This window comes from Lates calcarifer, linkage group LG8, assembly GCF_001640805.2.
Source record: "Lates calcarifer isolate ASB-BC8 linkage group LG8, TLL_Latcal_v3, whole genome shotgun sequence".
Lineage (NCBI taxonomy): Eukaryota > Metazoa > Chordata > Actinopteri > Centropomidae > Lates > Lates calcarifer.
Genome location: NC_066840.1, coordinates 12,528,316 through 12,549,288, shown reverse-complemented (window position 1 = coordinate 12,549,288; position 20,973 = coordinate 12,528,316). Strand labels below are relative to the sequence as shown.

The 20,973-nt window shown below is 41.4% G+C and overlaps 2 protein-coding genes across 6 annotated transcripts in view; one reads left to right on the top strand and one right to left on the bottom strand.

The window, feature by feature from the left end:
- Positions 1-11,297, top strand: part of LOC108885528 (Kv channel-interacting protein 1) — a 41,298-nt gene extending 30,001 nt beyond the window's left edge. For 2 of the 4 annotated variants that reach the window (XM_051072394.1, XM_018679899.2), the window contains exons 2-8: positions 6,542-6,666; positions 7,919-7,988; positions 8,098-8,168; positions 8,254-8,361; positions 8,477-8,581; positions 9,022-9,084; positions 9,483-11,054. In XM_051072394.1, the coding sequence (XP_050928351.1) occupies positions 6,542-6,666; positions 7,919-7,988; positions 8,098-8,168; positions 8,254-8,361; positions 8,477-8,581; positions 9,022-9,084; positions 9,483-9,530 (590 nt within the window). In that variant the 3' untranslated portion in view covers positions 9,531-11,054. Of the gene's footprint in view, positions 1-6,541; positions 6,667-7,918; positions 7,989-8,097; positions 8,169-8,253; positions 8,362-8,476; positions 8,582-9,021; positions 9,085-9,482 lie in introns of all 4 variants that reach the window. The other 2 variants (XM_018679898.2, XM_018679897.2) reach the window with 2 other exon arrangements.
- An 880-nt stretch (positions 11,298-12,177) lies between these two features.
- Positions 12,178-15,267, bottom strand: LOC108885527 (T cell leukemia homeobox 3). 2 transcript variants are annotated; one of them, XM_051072393.1, is made up of 4 exons: positions 15,111-15,267; positions 14,568-15,004; positions 13,370-13,607; positions 12,178-12,730 (listed from the first exon to the last, which is right to left on the bottom strand). In XM_051072393.1, exons 2-4 carry the CDS (start codon positions 14,992-14,994, stop codon positions 12,547-12,549), a joined length of 849 nt encoding a protein of 282 aa, XP_050928350.1. In that variant the 5' UTR covers positions 14,995-15,004; positions 15,111-15,267; the 3' UTR covers positions 12,178-12,546. The 2 variants fall into 2 exon arrangements, with proteins under 2 accessions (XP_050928350.1, XP_018535412.1); XM_018679896.2 differs by having other exon boundaries at positions 14,568-15,267.
- Between the last annotated feature and the right edge of the window lie 5,706 nt (positions 15,268-20,973).

Sequence of the window (20,973 nt, the reverse complement as noted above, 5' to 3'; positions counted from 1 at the left end):
AGAGCTAACATTAAATTACAACAGACATCAGAAGTTAGGGAGAGAGCTAAGAGTTAAACTCTCTCTCTCTGGGGCTGGAGGAAGTGTGTGTGCATTGATGTCAGAGGTATTTTTTGTGACAAGGGGCCGGCCGGGGAGAGTGACAGGCAGTCTTTCTTTGCTGACAGTTCAGGCCACCACTTAATACTCCAAACAAGCTCCGAAAGAAAAGGAGTTCAGGCTTTTGGTCACTGTCAGACTCCATGGCTTATAATAGCTTGTGTAACAGATAGAAGTGAAGCTCTTGAGGTTGTTTTTTAGGTTAGGTTTATTTAGGTTTTTCCTAACCTGCTAGGTTTGCATATTTTGTTTTGGAACATGAATCATGCAGGTGTCCAGATCTTATCTGTTAGCAATAAAGACTTTGTATAGTTAGTTTTTCATGACTAAATATAAATACCACTGCCTTTCATAGCATGTCTAACAGCCAATCTTATTTTTAAGGTTGTTTCCTGGACTAGAATATCCTGCACTTATACCTGTACTTGCTATGTATCTCTGATGTATTCATAAGCATTCCCTGTTGCAGGCAAATGATGCACATTTTTAAAGAATAAAGAAAACAGAATCAGTTCTTTACAGTTGGGCTGGTAGGACAGCATCATCCACTCCCCAGTTTCTATGGATGGATTACTAAACGGTCTTAATAGGCTCAGGCACAGCCCCAATGTCCCAGTGGGTCAAGTAAGAGCCTCTCTTTGAAGTGAATGTTACTCATATTTCTCATTGGAAAGTCAAAGGGCTTAGTTAAATTATGTTATTCTGTCTTTATCTTACTATCAATAAGGAACAAAACTGACAACGTGTTCCTCCAACTTCCCAGTTTTCCCTCTGGCATTCAGGTATAAGCCCATTTGTTCCCGATGAAGGAACGATGCAGAAATCCTTTCATTTTTGAACAAAAAAAAAAAAGAAGGCCCAATTATTTTCTAAAACAGCTGGGCTGCGGAGTTTGTGGAATATGTTACTCAAACAATAAATGGGAAATTTGTCTGGGACTACTTTCAGCTGGGGACTAATACACATTTTAGCACTGAGGATTACTTACAGCAGCAGGATTGTGTATGTGGGATAATGAACAGTAGACATGTTAAGTTTACCCAGTGTAACAATGTGGCTCAATGTGGTGTTTTTGATGAGATCAGATCAGAATCAGTCTTTGGCTGCACAAGCATTAATTGTTATTAAGATCATCTTTTCATGGGGTTTGTTGACACTGAGAACATAGCCAGCCATATCCTTGAAAAGTAGTGATGACAAGATCACATTTTTTGCTCCTAATTCCAATCCGAGACCATTGATACTGATTATCTGCTACTGCTTAGTCTGATCTGATATATAATACAGCTGTACAATACTTCAGCTGTGAAATAATTTAAATGTGTTAAAAAAATATGAACTGCATCACAAGTTCCTTTACATGGTTTCCTTTAGTCTCTTGGAATAATACCCTACAGAACTTGTATAACATCTGATTCGCTGTATCTGAGAGTAATATCCTGACAGAAATGTTGCCAACTGATCACAGCGAGAGACAGCTCAAGGTTGATGACTTGAACGAACACAATATATGCTCAGTCATCCTTAACGAGTGATGTTTACACTCCTTTTAAATTTCTAGCAAATTAAATTAAAGACTACTCTCACCACTAAATTTAATTTTACACAGACCTGCTGCTTTAATTCCAGAACAGTAAATAAAACAAACCTGCAATTGACAACCCTGCGGGAAACCTCTTGATATAGCAGAGCCCCCTGCAGTCTGCAAGTCAGTGGCTATGCCTCAGCTTCATGGGCGATCGCAGCTCCTTTTTACATTCACATTAAGACTATAAATGAGCATGAGCTGGTCTCAGTACACAGGTACTACAGAAAATACTCCATGTTAATTTCAAGGTGTTTTACTACCATGTACGCTTTATATCTGAGGAGCAGAGCTGATTTTGTTTGGCTAAGAGACACTGTTATGATTTTCTAAGCATTATCACTATATGACTAAACATATCAGCGAAATGTGAAGTAACACATGTAATGAAATGTACAACACATCTTTATTAGCAGCCTTGACACACACTAGTGGTCTGTGTTAGTTTTTGCTGCCCCCTACTGGTTCACTCAAATAATAGCAATATATAGTCTGTATTCCTCTCAGTCAGACACACAATGTTAATATACAGCTCACGGTGCAGATTAGGATGGATCCTGTCATCTCACCAGGTGTATTCATAATTACTGGTTCAGCTCAAGTGTTGTTTATGCTGTAGAGTGAGTCATATAAAAGGACCTGGGCATGTTCAGTGAGAAAAGTCACTTTGTGGTAAATTAAGCCTTCTGTTGTTGGGGGATGACTGTGCGTCTTAATGGGGACAATTAATCAAGTGCTGATCTGCTCATGAACACACATTCACACATGCACACACGCACGGTCACAAAACAAACATAGCAGAAGGTGAGTTTATCATTGTTACAGTGTCCCTGGGTCGGGCCCTCAAGTTAAAGCCCCGCTCCCAAAGAGTGAAGGACACAATGACTGTAAAACACAGAGGGGGGAGTGGAGTATGGGGAAGGGGGGAAGCAGCGAGGGGGGTGGGGAGTGTTGGAGGGTGGCCGAAGTTACTGGGATGTAGCGAAGGTCAGGATAAGAGAGGGAGATGCCCCGGGGAATAGAGAGACGGGGGGATAAAAAGACAGAGACAGAGAGAGGCAGGTGAGTGCTGAGCTCACTGTAGGAGAAAGCAGGATGGATATAAAGTTTACAGGCAGGAGAGGAGACGTATAGAGAAACAACAGCCAGTCAGAGACTAGTTGTACAGGGTGTAAAACTACAGCTAAGCTTGAAAGTTTAGAATATTTTTGTTCTAGCATGTTTCTACAAGTCTAAGAATTAAAAAAAAAAACACAACCCTGGAGTAAACAGAAGAATAAGAGGTGGGTTGAGGCGATAGACTGAGGCCAGCTGCAGGAAAGAATTAATCAAAATGGAAAGAGAGGAACAACAGAGTGAGAACAGCTTACACACTATAGCTATCATTCTGCTGTGCTGTGGGGCTGTCAAAATGCTGCACCTACTGGGAGTCATCACTGTGGAGGGTGAGTCAGTACTACAGCTACTATCACTGTAATCCAGAACTAACCAAACACAGCAAAGTTAGAAGGATTTTTTCATTGTTGTCTGTCTCTCAGCAAGATTTGGATTATTCATGTGGGAATGTTAGATACATGGAACTTACACTGACCTGCCACGTCTTCAGAAAATCAAACAATAATAATAATAATGATAATAATAAATAGACAAGCATTGACTGAATGTAAATGTTAGCTGCTGCAGGCTGCTCAGTTATTCAGGGCTTTTATATTTTTTCCTCTCCTGTTTTTTGTATTCTTTTTTATTGCATCCTGTAATACTCACATATCCTGTACATTTATTCATCTACTTTTATCACCCTCACACTAACATTAATATTGCTATTGCTACAAAAACTGATGCCATACATGGTAAAAATAAGGATGACAACTTATTTCATGCTGTGAAAAATAAGTGAAATCCATGACAAAAAGTATATTATCAGTGACAATGGATAATAAATAATCAGCAATAACATCACTTTACTTCACCTTTCCTAGATGTTGTGATAAAGTCCACATGTAGTTATTATTCAAATCTAAAGCTGTTTATGCTTGTTTTCGTGAATACATGTTGTATGTTCTGTTTTCTAATGACAGCATATTTGTTCATATCCTTATTATGACATGTTTAATTTAGGATGTATTGCAAACTGTAAATACTTTGTCCTATTCAACAGGGAAGTCAAATTCTTACACAGTAACACTGTGTTAGCTTTGCTGCTTATATTGTTTTTACCATAAGAGGGAGATGTTGGTGGCTTTTGAGATAAAATAATTGTTTTCTGATGGTGGAGAAGTTGTAACTGTCTTTTCGTTCAATTTTTACTCTTTATGTACTCTTTTGTTCACTGAGCAAAGCTGTAGAGTAGAAATTTAAACCTGAACTGAACTGATTCTGACTCTGAATGCAGCCTTATAACACTGTACATACTCTACTGCTTTAAAATGTCTGATGACTTTTTTTTTTCTTTAAGAGTTATTACTGTACATTGCCCTTTTAGATGGGATGTCCTGTGCTGTGTTACTTTTTAGTATAAGCATGGAGTGTGACGGTGACTGCGCAGGTGCCGTCAGAGTTTTAACATGGACGGTAACAGTCGCAGTGAAGCCTTTCAGAGGAGTCTATATTCTTTAACTCTATAGGTGCATGGATGCTGTACTGTGTGGGTTTAACAATGTCAGAGCAAAAGCAAATTATGCTGCTGCACTTCCACAGTGTGCTGTATGTAGGAGCATCACATCAGGATCTGTGTTTTGAGTGCATTTACATGAATATGTGCATGTGTATCACACTTACCTTTGTATTGCTTTGTGTTATATATATTTTGATGTGTGTGTGTGTGTGTGTGTGTGTGTGTGTGTGTGTGTGTGTGTGTGTGTGTGTGTGTGTGCTGTTATGCAGCATACCTTAAGACCAGTGGGAATTGGGTGTGAATAATCTCACCATGGGCACGAGTCTGAATCGTCACCTTAAAGTGACACTGACAAAGACTGAACTGCCTGAGTGAAGAAACAAATGGCCTTCAGGGCCTGTGCATGTGAGTGTGTATGTGTGTGAGAGTGCACAGTGTGCTTTTGTGTGCATATGTGTGTGTTGTGTGTTGTGTGTTGTGTTAGACAGGGTGAAGCAGGAGAAAGGAGCTGCATACAAAGAGACTGCTTAGCAACTCAGTGTTATAAGTTGTACAAAGTCATAAAGTAATAATGCTGCTATAATGTAGAAAATTAGCAGGCACAATGCAATAAGCTCTTGCTGGATAACAAAATTAATTATTGTAATTTATGTTGACTGCTGCAGTTTTAAATTAGTTGCATTTAGTTTTGCAATATAATCACATCAACACGTACAATAACGCCACCTTTGAACATTATAATTGACACCTACATTTAAACCATAATGGCAGCACTTCTGTGCAGTTATATACATGAAAATATCTGCTGATGTATTAACTGGGAACATTGGATGCTGAATCTCAAATGATGAGGTTTAATTTAGCAGTGAGATGAAGCTGTCTTTGCCTTGCACAGGAAAATGCCGACCTGCTGCCTGCGATTCATTGATGGAGTAGAACTGAAGAGGTGTTGGTGTAATGAAGCTTCACAAAGCACTAACGGTCCTGCCACACAGACAGAAATGTTTCTATTTCAAGACTGTTGACGTTTCAAAATCTCGATTGCCAAGGACAGAGTGAACCTTGCACTCTGTGACACTCAATTAAAGCAGAGCAGGAGCCCTTAAAAGTACTGTAGCTCACTCATTGTATCTCTGCAGGATACTCTGAATGTAGTGGCCCCTGTTCAGACCATTGTCCGCTCAGATTGGCTGATGACAGTGCAACAATCAACTTACTGAGACTGTGGACTGGTATGATGACTGTAATTTGCATTGAAATGCTAAAAAGGCAGCCATACAGCCCTTTGGATGGGAAGAAGAGACCTGACACACCCACGTCTAAATGTGTGTGCATGTATCTGCTAGTGAGTTACAGTTCTATCTATCCTCCAAAACATTCATATTACAAGGACGTATTATAGAAATGTACCTATCCATCACTCTAAGATGATAACCTAAGGCCTTCCTCATACGCTCCACCCAAAGGTACCACCTGGCACAGCTGGACAGGCTAAGACAGATCAGTGATGGACAATCAATATTCTGAAATGGCCTTCATAAAACATGGCATCTTATTACTTAACCACCAGTAACGTTTTTTTTCTCTCTCTTTCTTTTCTTTTGGGTCCAGTATTTTACTACTGCACATTATGACCACTTTATCATATTCTGATTTTTATTACTATTTCTGTTGAATTATGCACAGTTATAACAGTGTGCATAATTATTACGTTGTAGATTGCTTTGGGGAATGTGTGCGCTCGTGCAAATGTGCAGCCGAGCATCTGAGAGAGATAAGGAGAGAGTGTGTCTTGCTTTTATACCGTCATGTTCACCTATAGGTACTTTGTGTGTGTGTGTGTGTGTGTGTGTGTGTGTGTGTGTGTTGTCTCAGAGTCAATGGTTTGTCCTCTCTCCCCTCCCCTCCAGCGAGGAGAGTAATGAGTTGTTAATGATAGGGCCGGTGAGAGGAGGAAAATGGGGCTGTTAGACTGACCTCTACCTCTCTGTACCTCCATCTCTCATCCTCTCCTCTCCTTCTCTTTTTTTTTTTTTTTGGTTACAGTTTGTATCATGCTGCCTTTTCAGAAAGATTTCAGTGTAGTTCAAACTTTACGTGTGCAAATTAGTTCACTGAGTCAATGTGTCCGTTTCTCTTTGTTTTTTGTGGCCATTTTTTTTCACCCTTTGGAGGTCATTCATAAATTCATGTTGAATAATGTTGCTCGCTTTTTTCCTCCTTTTTTGTGTTTATTTCTTCAGATAAAGCCGACGATGACCTGGAGATGACCATGGTGTGCCATCGGCCAGAGGGCCTGGACCAGCTAGAAGCTCAAACCAACTTCAGCAAAAGAGAGCTCCAAGTTCTCTACAGGGGCTTCAAGAATGTAAGTGACTGTGAAAATGTACTGGAAAGGAAAACAACAAGGTTACCTCATGAATTCAATCCAAAATGGTCAGTGTGTTGATCATTAGATTCTTCCTGTAGTGCAAACCTGTAGAATCAACCAAGACTCACTATATCAAGTCTGTCTACATTAAAGCATTGAAGCAAACCAAGAGATTGGTTTTAAAGAGTAAAGAATACTCCACCCAGAAAAATCAGGATAATGTTTGAATACTATTCTATTCATTTGTGACTAAAAAGCTTTGCTAAACAGCTTGAATCCTGCAGTTTCAATAACTCAGCTTAGACCTAAAGCAACCTGATTGTACTGTCAACAGTTCAAGTCCTGACAGACAGAGCGGGATCAGACATGATGTGTGTGACTGCTTCATTATCAGTCCTGTTAATTAAGCAGTGCATTATGAAGAGAGGGTTTAAAAATAAAGTGGACAGAAAGCTGTATTTGACTTTACCAAAGTCATGCTGCTGTTGTTTGTAATTAAACTTTTGCTGCAGTAAGAGCATATAACCTTATTACAGATCTGTTTTAATAATTATTAATGATGACAGAACACTGAGTTAAAGTTAAGTTAACTGTTTTCTCCTCTGATTTGATTAGAGTTTGATAAAATGGAAAATTAAGTATTAAATAAGAGGACTACATATTTATATTACTTTTGAAACGGTCCAAACAGATTTTGATTTGCCCCAACAAGAACAAAATATGAAAAAGAATAGATTTGGTGGAGGATCAGACCTGATCTTTTATTTGCTGACTATTTTATTACTGTGCTTTTATTATTATATTATATTGTTATTAGCAGTATGTTTTTATGTCTACCATCCATACTTTTCAAATGTAATGAATGTTAGAGTATTAAAATATAATCTGTGATCTATCAGGAATGCATGGATGAAAATTATTTGCCAACAGCTTTGAATTAAATGTTAAAACTTGGTGCAATAGTGACACCCTGGACAGAAGGTCAGAATTTGAAACTGCAACTGGTTGTACTTTGGTGAAATGACACAGCGCACTCCAGTAGTAGTCGGGTATTTTAAAAAAAAAGGTCCAAATTAAATGTTTATATTTTACTATGCTAATTTTGTCACATACAGCTGTAACCAAAATCCAGCCTCCCACTGACTTTGCTTAGTCCTTTAGTTCCACCGGCCTCTGTTTGACCCACATGAGGTTGGTCTTCAGTTGGTCGTCACTCCCTCTTTCTTTTTGTCTCCCTCTCTGTTTACAGGAGTGTCCAAGTGGTGTTGTAAATGAGGACACCTTCAAGCAAATATATTCCCAGTTCTTCCCACATGGAGGTACAGAGAGAGAGAGAGAGAGCATGTGTAGTAACATCTGTGTCTCTAGCTGTCTTTGTCTCTGTATTGTTTCTACTCTGTGCACAGACTTTTTCTTCTTCTCCTGCAGATGCCAGCACTTACGCACACTACCTGTTCAACGCGTTTGACTCAGCACACACCGGCTCCATAAAGTTTGAGGTTTGTTTTATTCATTTATTTCTTACTTCCAAACCTCCTCTCCATTTTCAGTTTGTCATTCTGCCGTTGTCTCTCTGTCCATCAGGACTTTGTGACAGCTCTGTCCATCCTGCTGAGGGGCTCTGTCACCGAGAAGCTCCAGTGGACATTTAACCTCTATGATATCAACAGAGATGGATACATCAACAAAGAGGTGTGTGTTTATGTACCTGTGCTTTTTTTTCTTACATTTGTGGTTTAACACACTATGTTTGAGTTTTCATTAATCATGTTTCATTGTGTCTGTGTGTGTCTGTTGGGTTTCACAGGAGATGACAGACATTGTCAGAGCCATATATGACATGATGGGGAAGTACACCTACCCTGTCTTGAAAACCGACGCACCCAAACAGCATGTGGATGCTTTCTTTCAGGTAAAGAAATGAGAGTCGTTAATTGAGTCTGATAAAAAGCTAACAACACAAATATAGACGATCAACTGAACAAGGACGCATTAATCAAACACTATCTGCCTTAGATTTCTGGAAGCAGCATACACAGAGCATGAGTAATGATAGGTAGATAGATTGGTTAAAAAGCAAATAAAGAGATGGAGAAAAAAACTAATTTACTGTTGGACTCACTAACTGACTGGTGATCTTTGTAAAGTGCAGTGTAGAACCGTCACAGCAATGTAAATGGGGGAAAGATCTCACTGAAAACGCTGCTGATTTTAGTCATGTGTGTGTACTTTACGAGTTTGTTTACAAATTATAATCTTACTCCACTATAATTCCTATCTGTGATTAATATTTTAATATCTTCCCTTACACACTGCACAAATGGTTTAATGCATGTGTGTTTCTCTCCACAGAAAATGGACAAAAACAGAGACGGTGTGGTCACTCTTGATGAATTCATCCTGTCTTGTCAAGAGGTACTCAGTTCTCTCTTAAATAAACCCAAGGATCCCTGTAATTTTACAGTACACTTTTTTCCCAGAATCCATTTTGACACATCATAATAATAAGAACAGGACATACTAAATCTAAATCATAAAAAGTTTTACTTCCTTTACCACAAGGCCTTATTTTCTCCTCTTTTACAAGTCTCACTATACTGGCTATTAATTATGGTGTTTGCAGCCTCAATTTTTTAATTTTTTTTATTTCAGTGTGTTTGTCTTCAGAGAGAGATTACGGACATTTTCAAACAGCCTTCATTTTATGGGCTTTCAGTGCCCCCTAGTGGCCAGTAAACTGAATTAAATGGTGATTATTGGATGACTTTCTCCTTGCAGTCTGCTTCTTTAATTCCTCACCTTCTTTGCAACAGGATGAAAACATCATGAGGTCTCTGCAGCTCTTTGAAAACGTCATCTAGGCGGCAAAGGAGAGGGGGACAAGCGCAACAGATGAAAGCACAGAGCGAGAGAGGAGAGAAGAACAAAAGGAAAGGGAGAGGAAGGAGGGATGAACATGCACGACAAAAAAGGAACAGTGCCAGCTTGCAGTTGAAATGAAAAACAAAGAAGCTCGTCACTCTTGTGTGTGATGGCTACCACAAAACTTCATGGGAGGTGTCTTGCTGTAATAAATCCATGGCGACAAACCATCACTGGTTTAGGGAAAAAACATCCTTCAGACTGAAACCCTTCAGTCCGTGACCATTCATCTCGTCTCCGTCTCCCTTGTTTGTTGCTGTCGTTACGGTTACTGTCATGTTGGACAGTGTGTACTTCATGCTGTTGTGTAAATACAGATTCTTTCACATAGGGTGTAAATTGAATATCAAGCAGGACTGGAATCCCCTAAAAGTAGCTTAGCAGTGATGCATACCTGTGTGCATTAGAGGCTTCGATAATAGCCATTCTCATCATGCGTTTCTGTGTCGACACAACAAACGTGACGCAGTATTGTGAAGCATGCAAGACAGAGGCCTACGGCATAGTTAACATGTATGTGCCATAAGAAACTCGGTGGCGACATAGTCATCTTCTTCCATTTTAAAGGAAGTCAGGTGTGGGTGTAGCATCTCACACAGAGCCACGTCATCTGCTTTCAGGCGTCTACGCTATTCAGACACAGGCCTGTTAAGGTCTGCGCAGCTGAATGTGACCTCAGCCAGCTTGCGTCCCGTGACAGCTTGCGACAGTCCCCCTCAACCATCCACCCCACCCCCCCGTCACTCCTACTGTGTACGTTCCTCTGGTGTCAGTCAGTGTTTCAGTGTTGTAAAGACTCGACTGTAGATATTTAACTGTTGTATTTGTGGCTTCTTCTCGCTGTCTGGAATCATTCCTGTGTGTGTTTGTGTGTTTTCTGCTTCTGACTATCTGTCTGGTCTTTCTGTCAAATTGGATATAACTGTAATTATTCTACCTGGAATTCATTGTTAAATAAAGAGTCCACTTAGAGGTTTATAGGCGTACAGATACAGATTGATACAGGGGAAGTGCATGCGATGCGTTTAAGTGTGTGTGGTGTCCTGATGTAAAGTTATTTTTGGTTTTTGTTTTTGCCTGAATATTAAAGTGTCATTTATTCTAGCACGTAGCTTCATCTTATCTGTCCAGCTGAACCGACCGTGTTTCCGGCCGCAGAGGAGAGTCTTGTCGTCAATTCTGTCTGTTGAAAATGTCGACTCAGAGAGCGACCAACCTTTTCACTGTGAGGAGAGACAGAGGAGAGGGTGAGCCAGAGGGAGGGGCGATGGATAGGAAGGTACAGAGGAAGACCAAGATGAGAGAGTAAGACAGAAGATGAAGAGTAAAGACCTTTTCACTGATTCTGAAGGAACGGAAGCCATGTTTCGAAACAAGAGCCATCGTTTTGAAGATTGAACGGGACAAAAATACAGATTTATAAACGATTCCCTGTCGTGCCCACTCACTGTGCAACCAATAGCGTAATAACAACAAAAAAATAAAAAATCCATTGCCGAGATGTGTCGCAGGTCATCTCAAATGTACCCAGACATACATCCAGACAGACTGACAGACAGGAAGACAAACAGATAGACAGGCGTACAGACACACAGACAGCTTAAAAAACTGTCAAAATGAAATAATGTGTGTATTGAAATATTGTATAAAATCATTATATTTATCAATAAACTTTTCAAGAAACAAAATGAATCCATGTCTCCTATATTTTACCTTGTTGCTCCATAACTTTTGCTTTTTTTTTTTTACACACCATAATTATTGTGTATTAAAACCTTAAAATCATTTTTTATGGTGCATCATAAAACACATGAGCAAAAACAAAAAAAGAGCCACAGGAACAGTTTATACTGTTATTTACACATATACAATGAAAGTACAAAAAGCGGGTTGTACATCTGCGCCTTTATCCCAAAGGATGTGGCCCACAAATAAAGCGTGATAATGTGCATATGAAAAAACTTCACCACCATCACTGAACATGCATCACTCCCTTTATTACCCAACTTACAGCCTCTTTCATATTTTCTTCACTTCTCTCCCCTCTAATCCTGACATCTGTTTTCCTTTTATTACTGCTCACAATGGCAATTTTTCCCCCATAATGTAACATTTGGGCATAATTTTTTGGGGGGGGTGGGGGACCTGTGTATGTACAGGTGATTGTGGTGGTGAGTTGTAGTTGTAGTTGTAGTTGGGGGTAGGTAAATGTATAAATAAGATCTGAAGAAGGTTGAAGCACCAGAGGAATTCAAATGAAACATAGGTTTTAGCTGCATTTTTGTGAGGACATTTTTGTTCTGTATTTTGATAAAACAGAGCGGGAGATTTATTTAAAATTCACTGACACAATTCTTTCTTTTGGAGGGTGAGGCTTGCCTTTATCTGGCTGGTGTTCATCCAACAACAAAAAACAGAGCTAACCCCCTTTTCAAAGTAAAGCTCCGACTGTTTCAGAACACAGAAGGAACACCCTCACAGAATACTGAATCATTTTGTGTCTCACTGTGGAAAAATTCTCCCTCAGGTCTAATTTTTCTCCCTCTTATTCTAATTAACAGAATAAGTACAGGCATAGAAGGACAATCACAGGGTGACAAGAAATTTTAATGACAAGTTCTGCTTCAGCTCCTCTTTGAATTTGAAAAGTCTCACTGTTCCCAAGTACAGAGTTGCAAGATTTAGTCCAAGAAAGTTCTGTTTCTGCTTCAAGACAGCCATCACTCACCATCACCTCAGGTCCAGTTTCACAACCATCCATTCAAACGGCTGAGGCCCCCCATTCTTCAGTTGTTTTTTTTTTTTTTTCCTCTGGTCCAACATTTATTTATTTATTTTTCTCCATTGCATGGATCAAAGTAAGTCCCACTGTCCTCATGTAGGCCTAATTTAATTTATTTATCCTCCCAGGGATAATAGATGATGCTTATTGATTGCAGCGTGGTGTTTGGTCTCTTATTCCCTGTCCTCGGCCCAGGGTTGGAGGTTCTGCAGGGCGTACAGGGAGGAGTTGTGGGCGCACAGTGGATCCGACACCGCTGATTCGCTGAGGGACTTCTGGAGGGCGGACTGCTGCAGCTGCAGGATGAGGCGATTGGCCTGCTGACGCTCCGCCTCCCTCTCCTCGGCTGTCTGTCTCCTGAAAAAGGGCAGGGAGAAGAATTTTAATGTTAGCAAACGAATTATAAGAAAAGTGAGGTTACAGCCTGTAAGATTAAACAGAAAACAAAGTGTGGAAATTGACATAAGCTACATAAAAGAGCAGTAGTGAACTGTTCGAATAAAAATAAAAGGATGTCTACTGAGATGCAGGGATGAAAGGATTTGTTTGAAACATGAAAAACTGACCAAAAAAAAAAAAAAAAAAAGGGGGGGGGAAGGTGTCTCTGACTTCCTGTAATGCTTGGAGAAAGCGACATTTTGGAATTTAAAAATATGTTTTGGGGTTAATTAATTTTGTCTAAATTGTAGGGAATAAATGTAAATTTTATTTGTACCTAAGGGAAAAATGAAAAATACCAATTAAAATGTAGAAATTCTGTTTTTTACAATTTGTTGCTGTTCGTGTTTATCCCTTAGTTTTTTGTTCCGACTCGATGGGGTCAGTTAACAGGAAATTACGCGCAGGGTCATCCGCCAAACGAGGAAAGTTTGGGTTTTGATCAGGACAGAAGAAGGAGGCCCTGCCGTCCGTGTTTTCTGAGGGTTTGTGTGGTGAAATGTGGTTGTAAATGTAAGCCCTGACAACTTCGACGAGAATATGAAATTTCATACCAACCTCCACTTGGTCCTGCGGTTCTGAAACCAGGTTTTGACCTGCGCGTCTGTCATCTTCAGACTCTTGGCCAGAGCCGCCCGCTCGGCGCTGGCCAGGTACTTCTGCCGGTGGAAGCGCTTCTCCAGTTCACAGATCTGGACTCTGGAGAAGGACGTGCGGGGCTTTTTCCGTTTGGGAGGTGTCCGGTTCTGGTACGGGTGTCCTATCCGCCGCGTGACGGCGAACGGCACGAGAGCCGCTGCAGAGGAGGAGACACACACACACACACACACACCGGTGAGTAGATTTTATACAACACCAAACAGACTAATTCACTCCCCACTCTGTATGGAAATTCAAGACCATATATCACAGATATCTGCCCTGTCTGACAATAATTCCCTATTTAGACTGTGTAGGCCACGTGTGAAATATGTGAAGTGAGATTAATTGTGAGAGATGAGTCTGGACAAAGTATTGGAAACAATACAGGTCTAAAAGAAATAAATAAAAACTCATCTTAAAGTTGTTTAACAGATAATCTGGGTGCTGCTAATTACAGAGAGGACAACAGGCCTGCTGGCCTATTTATCTTTTCTTTACATACTGTAATATAGGCCTTTACCAATGAAGGCTCCTATTCATCTTCAGTAAAACAGGCTGTGTGAGAAAATGTTTAAATCAACTTTGATTTTCTTAATCTACTCTTTAACTTCCTTCACCCTTTTTGTTAAATACAGACAACACATCACATCACAGCCTTTATTATTATAGATTGTATGCTTTAAGATTTTCTTTATAATTTATGGAGTAAATTATCTGACAACCTATTATTAACCCATTCCTATTATTTCAATTCAATCTATTGCTATAACATTTATTGTTAATTTTCACTACATTAATAAATAATGACAGGTCCATGTTGTTGCTGTTTTTTTAACAGCAAAGCACCGAAACAGCAGCTTGTCTAATAAAGCGTTTAATAATAATCTTTAAATATAGTAAAATATTTAGAACGTGTATCCTGTTGCGTTTGTTCCTGTGCGTTAATCCGTTTAAATAATTAAAGTGAGAACATTCCAGTTGGCTGTTAAAAGGCTTAACAGATATTTGGCTCAGGTGTTTGTTGTTTTAAATGGTCCAGCAGCAGTTACTAACGTTTGAAACATGATCAAATATTAATGAGGGGAACCCATTATAGGTCTAACAGCTGGCCTACCTGATATTCTGTCCTTGGCGAACCTGTTTCCTATCCAGGGGAAGCACAGCCCTCCAAAGCCAGGGACAGCGCCCTGGACGGGGGCTGGAGGTCCCGGGGCTGTCACGGGTCTGTGGGCCGGGACTCGAATCACTCCCCGGCTTCCCAGACTCCTGCTCTCCCCGTATGAACCCGAAGCCTCCACCGGAGGCATTATACCGGAGAGGGAGATAGACAGCGCGGTGTAAGAGGGCGCGCTGGCCCCGGTCGGGCTTCCCAAACTGTAATAACCGTCCCCGCTGCTTAAATCTGATCCACTTTGTCTTCCGGCCGTGCGCCCGTTTTCTGGCTCCGTACCGGCTCCCAGGATCTGGTCGATACCGAAGCTGATGGGCTCGTGATGGGCCGGTTTGGGAGGAGGGCTCGGCGCGCTCGGTGCTTGCTCCATTCCCGTCGCTCTTGTCGCAAAAAAACAAAAAGGGGACGAAAGAAAAATGAGAAAAAAAACCAAACAAACCCGAACAGGATGTTTTCAGTGGGTTTCGCAGCAGGGTCAAACTGTACCAAAAGTCATCGCCAGTAGTGTCTCCATCGCTGTCCAGCCGTCTTCCCAGAATCCAGCGTGGTCCTCGTTGTCTCTGACAGGCCTCCTTTCAGAGGACTGGGTCCTCTCTACAGGCTGTGGTGAAAGTTTGATGGGCGTTTGGAGAGATGTGACGCTCTGTCCTCCTCTCAGCGCGTCAAAACGCTCCGTCTAGCAGCTCCGTCCTCCTCCATCCCTCTCCACCTTTCATTGGCTGGCACCAGAGTGACTGATTGAATGTTAATGGGGGTAGGCCCAGGATTTGGCACAATAGCCAAGATTTCCCATAACCACGGGCGTCAGCTTGTTATATATATATGGCGAGATATGGCATCCTCATGTCTTCTGAGTGAGTCAGTGTGGGATGTTGTCGTTTTTTATCATTAGAATGGAGAGTTAGGAGCAAGCGACAACTTCATGGAAATTTATATGGCACGTGTATTTAAAAAATCGCACCAGAGATCACAGAGGACAAATGTTCTTTTAAGCTGTTTTATGACGAACATGTAATATTTTATAATTTGTAGCAAATGGTGTTTTGACAGTCGTCTGTCAGTGTCCCACTCGTCCCTTTAAACATATTCGCTGTGCACGGCTTTATACGTTTTAGTGACAAATGATATCAGTTGGGGAAAACTTTTTCCCCCACCTTAGTGTCTGATGAATTGATACTCGTGCGCATTAACGCTTTTCAGGCTGTAGAGACACAGTGCGCATCATTTGTCCTCTTCCTGTCTGTGTCACCTCCTCAGTCTGTTTCATTTGACACATGTGGAATGCGCGGGAATAATAAGTTCACATGAAAACTGGTTGAAAGCTATTAGGGAAAGCTTTACAACCTGGAGACTATTTATCACGGATATATTATAAAGGAGAGACCAAAAGGAGGAAACGTCAGCCTCGATTTATTCTCCTTTTAATTCAGATCCTTCAAATCATACGCGCCTTAAAATCAAATGTGGAGAGTTTTTTTTCTTTGACGTTAGCCTGCACTGTGGCATTTACTGTTCAACAGTTAAAAATGTTGGATTTTTAAGTTTAAATAAATAAATATTTTTTTTCCCTCTCAACATTCACAATGCATCAGATTTAAAGACTTAAATGTTCAACTAGATGCAGAACAGTCATATTCTTATTTATTCATGTTGGTTTAAAAAAGAATAATACAAAATCACTGAAAACACTTAATGATTCATTTCAACTGCTTTTATTAATTCTAACATGTCTAGTGAGATAACTGAAGCAGAATAAAAATGATGAACCCAGGGTAATAACTTTTACCGGTGCGTAATTACGCACATCCAATTCACGGCATTGGAACCCATCGCACCTCTCTTTAAAATAAAAGGACAGCAGCCTTATTGAATATTGGCAGTGAATCACCAGCGCCTATTGAGCTTGGCAAAGCATTACGTGGCCTTATTTGTTCCCGATAGCCAGTGCCACATTAAATGACCTGACAAGGGACGGCCATGGGCTACCTCAGATAAAGTGTCCGGGCTCTGGAAGCTGCTAACCGCTCAGATTCAATGTAACAGGCGCCCAAAGTGACCGGATAATCTCATTTTCACTAACTTGTCTGTGGGACAGACAAATGCGTGTCGGGTTTGGATGCGGCAGGTGGCTTTTTAGACTATCACATTACAGCCCGTTAACAAACTAATACTCAACATTTTCATTTATTGACAATGAGGGTTTATATTTGTAGGCTTTTCCAACCTATTCATTAATCATAGTTGTGTAGGCCTGTGTTTTAATGTCTCAACAATAAAATAATCAAATGTTAGTATATGGGTTCTTGCCACAATTTTATGTTTGCTATTATTGTCAGCTCATTAGTGTTTTTGTAAACATAATCCATTATTTAAGAAAAGGCACGATGAGTTAATCTGCTGAAACTGCATTAAAAAAATCTTACAATAAATTAAAATGAAAACGGTTAGATTGGCACTTTGTGGGGTCAATCGGCTACAAAATCAAACGGAAATGCAGAGAGTGAGCTGTGGTAGGTCTAATATATATTTTAAAAAGGGGATCTGCATCTCGCCCTCTACAATAAAGTCTTATGAAGCAATATGAGATGGGACAAGGCCCGAGGTGTTTGTTTGGCAATATGGACAGACTCTGAGTGTTGGCTGCTTCACCCCTGCCATATGTGAGCTCACCGGTGGCTTTTGATGGGGGAGAATTGGTCTGTTATAGCTGTCATCTTTGTGGACATTTTTATGTTTCTCTTGATGACATTTGCAAAATAACAATAATTCCCCAGCAGTAATTATGACGGACTTTGTGCATCAGAAAAAAACCCATAGCCTACTGAATCTAAAATTACTTAATTGATTTTTAACAATCGGCTACTATCTGAGGATGACTCACAGCTCGACCACAACTGAATAATCGCTTCATGAGAATTAATAATTATTGCGTTTGTCCTGACTCCTCCGTAGAGTGAACACCGTCCCTCTGCAGCCTGCACATCACAGCAGACGGGGTCCCACTGGTTGCAGATGTTGGCTGTTAGTAATCCGGTGTAATCCAATGATTATGAGTGATTATGACACATTATCCCTGACCTACCGGGATACCACCGTGACACCGGTTATCCGAAACACTCCAGGAGAAGACCCCCCCCCCACTCACCCACCCCGGAGCCCGCGTCTCTTCCCAGCCCTTATGAATTTATTGATGGTCTGAACGCTGAAGACAGTGTCAGACCTTTTCATTGCATCATGATTACAGCAGAAATGGTGAAAAAAAAAAAAAATTGATACCAAGAGTCCACTTGGAAAAAAAAAACACACACACACCTTTTAAAGAGCGGCCTTGGGGTTATCCCGTTCATAGCCAAATATTTGGATACCGTTTCTGAAAAGCCTACAGCCTGCACGAGCAATTAAGTTGCGCATCAATCCTCGTTTTTTTCCACAGGCAATATAAAAGCTGACACCCTGATTCCAAAAAGTCCAAAAAGAAACGACAACAAAAGAGTGAAAGAGTGCGATTTGTTTGAGAAATTACCACTTGATCTGCATAATCGGGGGTCTGGGCTGCAGCTCGGTACCCGGGGGCTGCGTTTTTATTGCGCGTCTCTTCGCCGTTATCAATTTCAGCAGCGCGCCTGACTTTTTAAAAGGGGGACGAGGCCGGCTGCTTCTGAATAATGAATGACACGCTTTTATATTGTCGCTAAAGTGCCCGTGATGTTACAATATGAAAAGGCAGCGGTAAGTAATAGTGCATTTAAAGGGGATGTAGTGTATTATTATGATGTAAAAGAGAAGGAGAGAGGCGGTGGAGAGAGGAAGATGAGTGGAGAGCGGCACCCAGAGAGAGAGAGAGAGAGAGAGAGAGAGGGAGAGAGGGAGAGAGAGAGAGAGATTGTTTTATTACAATAAGAGGAGATGAGTTTGCCTCGCAGCGAAATGGGGACCAGTTAATGAAACTTTACCGCAGCTAACGATTTCCCCTCCCTCGCTCTAAAAACCGCCCTTATGAAATATTTAAACTATTTAATATAGGTAGTATTAAGCTGAAAGACACTGGCATCGGCCATCTGACAACATTTACAAGGCTGTGGATTTTTTAAAGTTGGGTAAACAAAGCTTTACGGCCCGCTTTCCCTCAACCCACATACAACAAAAGTCGTGTAGTAAATCACGCTCACATTGAGTGCAATATCGTGAAAATGTGTTTTACTGTCGAGAGACTTGATTTAGTCTAATTTACACTTTCCTCCATACCACGCCATGTTTCTTTTCGCACGCGGCTGCTGCAGCAGTTTGCAGGCTTATCCTATCAATACAATCCTGTCTTGTCTATAATGGGAGGGATAGCCTACCCGTGGCCCCAGTGTTTGTGTGTGTTTATGAGTGAGTGTGTGTGTGTGTGTGTGTATATGCTGGGGTGGGGTTGGGGTTGGGGGGGATAGTGTTTCATATTGACATGCTCAGTGGGATTGTTGGATGAGAAGAGAGGAATGGGATCCCCCATCAGGGACTCAGTCAGGGCCATCATCATCCCTGGGCTGTCACTGGACCGCTGCTCTGTGTGGACACAATTTATCTGCTGGGCACTTAAAAAGCAGATAAACCATGTAAAATGTCACTGTAAATGTCAGATACACGGCTTGGTAGATATTAACGGATTTTAATTACCGAATACGAAGGCTGTCATTGCAAAAGGCTCTGTTTTACTGGAGGAAACATAAGTCATATTTCTCTGTGTGATAGATGACAGCAGAAATTTAGCTTCTTACATGATGCAGCAGCTGATTATAAAAGTGCCACTTCACTTAGAGACAGCAAGAGTGGATTATTGGAAATCTACTTATGCAGACAAACAGGAACCAACTTTCAGCATGATTTTCTTATATACAAATCAGTCATGTAAGCTTTCTTTTTTGCAAGTATCAGGATGCCCATTTAACCACATAAAGATGCCCTGATACGGTAGATATTCGTTTCAGTGAACACTGCATTCTTGTTACACTTGAGGAACAATGTGCTTTGACTCTGTGTGTGTGCGTGAGTGCGTGAGGGTACACCATGTTAGCCTGTCTGATGGTTGAATGCATGGCTGCCTCTTCACGCTGGTTAAAAGTCAGGGAGGGAGGGAAGGGGGGGGCAGCAGAGAGGAGGATGGAGAGGAAGAGAGTGAGAAAGGGAAGTCAGTAACCGCACAGACGTGAATTACAGGGATGGACGCAGAGCAGAGAGCAAAAACAGGATGGACGGATGGCTAAGATTGAGATGTGAGAGAAAGAGTTAAAGCATTAATGGGGATCATTTGGGGGCTGATGATAATTGAACACATGGCTTGAGTTTCTATAAGAGGATTCCCATGGCATTGTCTCGTCTTTGTGTGTGTGTGTGTGTGTGTGTGTGTGTGTGTGTGTGTGTGTGTGTGTGTGTGTGCGGGGCTGCGCTTTTGAGAGTTAACCTCTGGCTTATCTATTCTGAGTGCTAAGTAAAAGTTTCTCTGCTGTTTTTGTGGAGACATTTTTAGCTTCTGATCGTCCTCAGTGGCCTTCAGAGGGATCTGCCATCGACAAAATGACTGATGTAATTAATTAAGTGTGTGGGTTTGCTATTGCTTTAATGACTTATGACTGATTTATGTATGTGTGTGTTAGAGAGCGTGCCAGTGTGGGTTTGTGTTTAAGAGCAGCTGAGTGCTCCTGAACGCCCCTGGTCGTGGCGCTAATGTGTTAATTCATTACTGCTTGTAGTCAGTTGCATTGTGTCAGAGCCCTGTTTCCCGTCTCTCTCTCCCTCTCCCTCTCTGTCTGTGTCCTCTCCGCTTCATAAAAGCCGATTATCTCGCGTGTCGCCGCCGTTCCACTCATTCTCTCCTGCCTCTTGACCTCCTCACCCCTCCTGTTGCCTGCCTGCGGGGCGCTCGTGCAGGGGAGGGGAGGGGACAGAGGACCAGCTGCCACCAGCCATAGTGCTCTGCTGCCTGGCAGAGGGAGCTACTCCAGCCCCCTGCTTTGCTGGGCCTTCTGGCCCCTCGGGGTGGGTGGGGGGCGGAGGGGGTGTGTGTGCACTCATGCCTCATGCCACCAGCCCCACCTGTCTTGCCCCAGGCGCAGGAGTGTGACCGATTAGACACACACACACGCACTCAGATATACACAGCCACACATGCATATTACTGCCGGATGACCCCAAAAATGTCAGCTCTCCAGTGACTTTGATTTGATCCAATGTGCTTTGAAAATATTTCATAAGCTGCAGAAATCTTTCAGCTTCCAGACGTGCAAGTAATCATCTGTTTGAATTGAAAACATGGGAATAAAAAGTTTTCTTTTGCACACTTACATGCATCCCACCAATAGGCCTTTAT

What these genes read in the sequence shown, in the direction of transcription:
- LOC108885527 (XM_018679896.2), bottom strand. Translation starts at nt 14,994, where the DNA reads ATGGAGCAAGCACCGAGCGCGCCGAGCCCTCCTCCCAAACCGGCCCAT. An exon ending in CGCCAAGGACAGAATATCAG is followed by an intron (nt 13,608 to 14,567) that starts GTAGGCCAGCTG and finishes CCTCCTCTGCAG; the next exon opens with CGGCTCTCGTGCCGTTCGCC. An exon ending in AACCGCAGGACCAAGTGGAG is followed by an intron (nt 12,731 to 13,369) that starts GTTGGTATGAAA and finishes GCCCTTTTTCAG; the next exon opens with GAGACAGACAGCCGAGGAGA.